Below are 5,552 nucleotides of genomic sequence, written 5' to 3' on the forward strand. Positions count from 1 at the left end.
GGCGGGGGGAGGTCGGCGGCAGTCCGGCAGCTCAGCCACGGGAGTGCAATCCCTTTCTCCTCCTCCGGCAGTCCTGCAGTTCCGGCGGAGAAAGGGATTATACTCCCGGAGCAGAGCTGCCGAGCTCCCCCCGCCGGGGCTGCTCGTCCGCTGGTCCTCAAAATGTTAGCTATGCTCTGATTGGAGGGGGGTGGGGAAGTGGGAGGTGATATTCAAATGTGGGAATATCACCAACGTAGGAGGGGGCGCTGAAACTGACTCGCTCGCTCTCAGAAATACATATCCCACTCAAAAAAACATGTACTGACTTTTTCAAAGTTTGTGTAAGTGTGGGAGCACCAGAGACCCAAAACAACCCCCAAAATCCCAGGAAAAGTGTTGTTTTCATAATATGTCCCCTTTAAAGAACACACATTATCACCCTATCTCCCCCTTAGGGGACACAAAGACACACAGGCAAACATAGATATACACAGACACACACAGACACAGTTCAATGCGGACACACACACACACACACACACACACACACACACACACACACACACACACACACACACACACACACACACACATCCGAACAGTGGGTAGTCAAAAAATATACACAATAGTAGAAATAGGTACACAGATACATTTTTATTAAATTTTATTGAAATCAGAAAAGTGTATATGATTGTGAAATATTAATAGTAATGTCAAGATTATTATGATAAACAACTGTGGTAGATTTTAACCGAGATATAAAACACTTCGACTAGTTTAAGAGAGAGAGTAAAAGAAATCGAGGGGTCCGGAGCAAGTATTGACAGAAGACTTTATTGTGAAGAACAACAACAACGATAACGGCCGGGTGGGTCTGCAGAGGCACTCGTGGTCAACGGATCAGCTTCTTCTTTATCCACACACACACAACAGTTTCTTTGTTCGAGGTTTCCGCCCACATCAATCATGAGTTCGTCTAACCACATTATCAACAAAAATAATTTAGGACACCAGTCTGAGGTCAGCACGCATTAACCCCGTAGCTTCCTGCCCCTATCATGGGTTCCTTCCAACATACGCTCTGACCCCAGACTCCCAGGCACCGTGTGATTTCTACCATTAAGATATACAGGCCTAATAATAATCATAGTTTACCATAGAATATAATCATTAATTTCTACCACACGGTCTACTCCAAACATGCTATAACTGCAACCATTTGCAATTGTATAGCAATTTAATTTTCGATCTAAAATCAAAGAGTCTCAAAGACAAAGCTTTGTAGCTTCTCTGAGTTTATGAACATTGGTAGTCTAATTTACTGTGCGATCCAAAGGGGTAGGGGGCGCCAGCAAAAATCTTGCCTAGGGCACCAAATTGGTCAGGGCCGGTCCTTAAAGGCCCATACATCAAAGGATTGCATGGAAGATGATTTACAACACACAAAAACATCGGAACAGGCGGGCAGTAAAATGCATCACACGACCCTCGAAGGCTTACACTTTAGATGACCCACAAGGAGAGTAGAAGGCACACAAAATAGTAACAAAACTTAAGTTCATAGATAGACCAAAAACGTAACAACATGTAGATTTTTCATCACACATCACACATAGAAATATAAAGCTATTGTATGTCAATGGATATATCTATGTTTATAGATACACATGTTTTAGGAACACAAATTATTTTTCAAACAGATTTTCTGTCTGCTTCTTATTTTGTTATTCCCGTCCATAAAAATTCACTAGGATGCAGATTATCTTTTCACCGCCATCATCATTCAGTTCTCTGATTTTCTTCAACCTGTAGATCTCTTGGTCAGAGAAGACCCCTTCTCTTTAACCCCCATTAGGCTTTTACTGACTTAACAAACAATTGTTTGTTTTAAAAATAGTCTTTCATTTTCAATTCCATGTTTTTGACAGACTGTTCTCTACCATGGCCCACTACCTCTGAGTTTGGTCATCTCTGTCATTGTGACCAAACAAAAATGCTGCCCAGCAATTGCTGGCTGGCTGCAAAGATCACAAAACACTCCCTAGACCCCCTTGTATTTACACACTGACAAGGACACAGACACAAAGGATACTGCCGTTTGAAAGTCACTCACTCTATAGAGACCAAAATCCCACCATGCAGCAAGGAGGGAAGAGACTATAGCTGACACAGATACACTGTGGAACCATAATCATGTAACATAAACCCAGGGTAGAGGTCCTGAGTGAATGTAGGCATGAAGGTGTGGATGTGTGTCAGTGTGTCTGAGGTCCCTCCTACATCTGGGGACACTTCGTAGAAGGACAGAATGCCAGCAGGCCGGTCCAGATACACTCCTACTCTGTTATAGCGAGAGGCAAAAGGTATTTTGGTTTCACTACCATTGAAGTAGGCAGAGTAAAAATCCTCACCATTATTATCATTACATTGAAGACACCAAGACATGTTGTTCTCTCCAAGCAAGCTGTCATCCCCCCTTCCTCTCCTTGTGATTCCTCTGTATGTCACTCCTATATCCACCCTTTCTTTCCAGTATACCTCCCAGTAACAGCGGCCACTCAGACCCTCTCTACACAACACCTGTCTACGGTAGTCAAATCTCTCTGGGTGACCAGGATACCCTTGATCACGTCCAAGCTGTGTCGCCTCTCTGTCATCCTCAGACAGAGAGAGATGTCTGTGGGCTGTGTTCGGGTCCAGTGTGAGTTCACAAGCATCTGACGGGAGATAAAGACATGATTAGGCTGCTGAGCCACACAGAAATGCCTGCATGTATACAAAGTTTCATGAATATTGCACTTTCCTAGTGGAAATAGCAGCCATCCGTAACCCATTTTACCAGTACAAGTTTATTTTGATTTATTTATTATTTAACCATGTCGTTTTTGAGATATGGCCGAATTTTTCGGGCGAGAAAAATAAATAATAATTCTAAAGAATACAATAGGGCTCCTACGTTTTTAGTAGGACTCCTAATAATACATTGTGGGAGTGTGTGGATGATGGCTGGTTTAAGCAGCCTCACCTGGCAGAGTGACTCTGGGGCTTGGTGAGACTGCACGTGAACCTTTTCCCTTTGGGTTATCAGTGGACACAGGTTAAACCAACCATCTCCACACTCACTCAGGAGTTATCCTTGAACAACATCACCAGGCCATGTGTCATGTATTTACTGCAAACTTGACGATAAACCAGATACATTTAATGTCATGTTTTGAGTATAAAATACACATAATTACCATGATAGGAACATTATACAATAATGTTAGCAATGAATAATCATAATTGTATCATTTATAAACAAAAACAATGACAAATCGAATAATTATTTACAAACATTTATAATAGGGCTAGTAATAACAATTAAAATATGTGGGTTATTTTTAAATTAAAAAAACACATCACAGCTATTAATAATAATAATAGCACCATGTTTTTTGTTTGCTTGTTTCTTATTATAAGAATTTAAATATTAAAATAATGAAATGTTTAATATAAATAAAATAAGTAGGATTAATTGTAATGGCGATCGATAACAATATCAATATACCTAAGATGAAGGAAGTCGACTCACAGTAGGATTTAAATGAAATCACCTACTGCTGTGTACATGGACTTTCCATAGTTGTGTGTTGGCAAACCGAAAAAAAACACTTACACTTCTTTATGCCTGGTTTCAGGTCAGGCACCTTCTTCATCTCCATGTTAAGTGTCTCCTCCAGCTGATCCAGGCATCTCCTCAAGGTCCCTACGTATGAAGGAGGACGGACCTCCACCGTCTTCCAGTCCCTGGTGGGTGGAGTATTCTTCAGGGATCTGAAGGCCTGGAGGAAGTGGAGGTGGTCTTTAGTGTGTGAGAGCTTCTTCACCTCTGAGCTTCTATTAGTCAAGTCTTTTATTTCCTGTTCCAGCTCTTTGATGAAGTCTTCAGCTTGTTTCTCTGTGGAATTGAGTTTCTCTTTAACCGCTCGATGGAAATCATCCTGGCACTTTCCAATGTGGCGCTTCAGAGCGGTGAAGACCTGCACACCATCGGCTATCTCTCTATCTGCGTCTTTTTTGCTCAATTCTACTGTGTCTTTAATCCCCTGAATCATTCGTTTTCTGCTCAGGATCATCTGCTGAACTTCAGCCTCTATCTTCCCCAGCTGGGCCGTCTTCACGTCATACGCCTCCTTTAGAGGTACAACAGCATGGAACTTGTGGTCTGTCTCTCTGCAGGACTGACACACACACACCTGTTCAGTCTTGCAGAAGAGTTTCAGAAGTCGGTGATGTTTATTACACATCCTTTCTTCCAGGCGGTCCATAGACTCGACCAGCTGATGTCTCTTCAGGACTGCGACTCTCTGATGTGGCTCCAGGTGAGTTTGGCAGTAAGAGGTTAAACACACTAGGCAGAACTTCACGGCCTTCAGCTTGGTCCCAGTACAGACGTCACAGGGAACTTCTGCTGATTCAACAAAAGGCTGCTCTTTTACTCGTACATACTTTTTAATCTGAGCTGCCAGCTCTAATAAGAGTATATTGACACGTAGATCAGGTCTTGCATGGAAAAGCTCGTTGCAAACAGGACATTTGCACTGGACGTTTTCATCCCAGAACTTAGTAATGCAGGTTCTGCAGAAGTTGTGTCCACATGGTGTGGTGACTGGGCTGCTGAACTCATCCAGACAGATGGGACATGAAAAGTTCTCTTCAGACCAGGAAGGTTTAACAGAGGCCATCCTAAACACAGAAGACAAGGTAAAGCAATTCCATTATAATTATAATTCCATAACAAGATATAACATAATATATAACATAATAAAAGTTGTGCTGCATTACCCACCTTGTCGTTGTTTCTGTCTTTCAGACTATTTTTTCCAAAATTCGATTTATTTTCTTCTGAAAGAGTGAACTGCTTCCACGTCTGGTGGCTTTTGTTTCTCGGAACCTTAAGTTTTGTTTCCGCAATACACGACGTCCTCTCCTCTACTCCCCTAACACCTGGCTCCTCCCCTAACACTAAGAACCCACGGCACACGAGTGCACTGCATTAATGCGCACTGTGTGGCCTCTTCAAATGCGTTGATATGTGTTCTCATCTTTCTGGGGTTCAAAGGGAACCGGTGCAAAACGAAAGAGATCGTGGTGATTTACTGGGGATTTGCGATTGTTTTATTTATTTGTATCCTTCATTTTACCAGGAAGGTCAAATTGAGATAAAAAATCTCTTCCAGTGAGTCCTGGTCAAGATGATTGTTATAGAATTTTTCAGTAAAGAAGCCGAAAATAAAACAAAAAGCTAACACACAACGGCTAACTAAAACACAGAACAAATAAAACATCATCTTTAAAAGTAATTTATGTGCATGTTAAAGACATTGTTCTGTTGGAGATGTTTTCAGATAATAAAAAAAGAGGGTAATGAGTGCAAGTTCAGAACACTGTGAAGTTTGTTCCACACAAAGGGAGCACATATCGGAAAAGCTGTTTTACCTGTGTGTGAAGGGAGAATAGTCAGTAACAAACTAACTAAATTGAACTAAACTATAACTGTAACTGGGATCATGGGCGTTGATACCCGG

The 5,552-nt window shown here is 41.8% G+C and overlaps 1 protein-coding gene across 1 annotated transcript; it reads right to left on the reverse strand.

Annotated features, from left to right (window-relative positions):
- Window positions 1-797: 797 nt before the first annotated feature.
- On the reverse strand, window positions 798-4,937 carry LOC115542302 (tripartite motif-containing protein 16-like). The gene is made up of 3 exons (XM_030354551.1): window positions 4,814-4,937; window positions 3,641-4,710; window positions 798-2,699 (listed from the first exon to the last, which is right to left on the reverse strand). The coding sequence occupies exons 2-3, from the start codon at window positions 4,707-4,709 to the stop codon at window positions 2,140-2,142; spliced, it is 1,629 nt and encodes a 542-aa protein (XP_030210411.1). The 5' UTR covers window position 4,710; window positions 4,814-4,937; the 3' UTR covers window positions 798-2,139.
- Window positions 4,938-5,552: the final 615 nt, after the last annotated feature.

The sequence above is a fragment of the Gadus morhua genome, chromosome 4 (genome assembly GCF_902167405.1).
Source record: "Gadus morhua chromosome 4, gadMor3.0, whole genome shotgun sequence".
In the NCBI taxonomy this organism is placed as follows: domain Eukaryota; kingdom Metazoa; phylum Chordata; class Actinopteri; order Gadiformes; family Gadidae; genus Gadus; species Gadus morhua.

Coding starts and splice junctions, on each gene's coding strand:
- LOC115542302 (XM_030354551.1), bottom strand. CDS start 4,709: ATGGCCTCTGTTAAACCTTCCTGGTCTGAAGAGAACTTTTCATGTCCC. Junction 2,700..3,640: donor GAAACCAGGCATAAAGAAGT/GTAAGTGTTTTT, acceptor ATCTCCCGTCAG/ATGCTTGTGAACTCACACTG.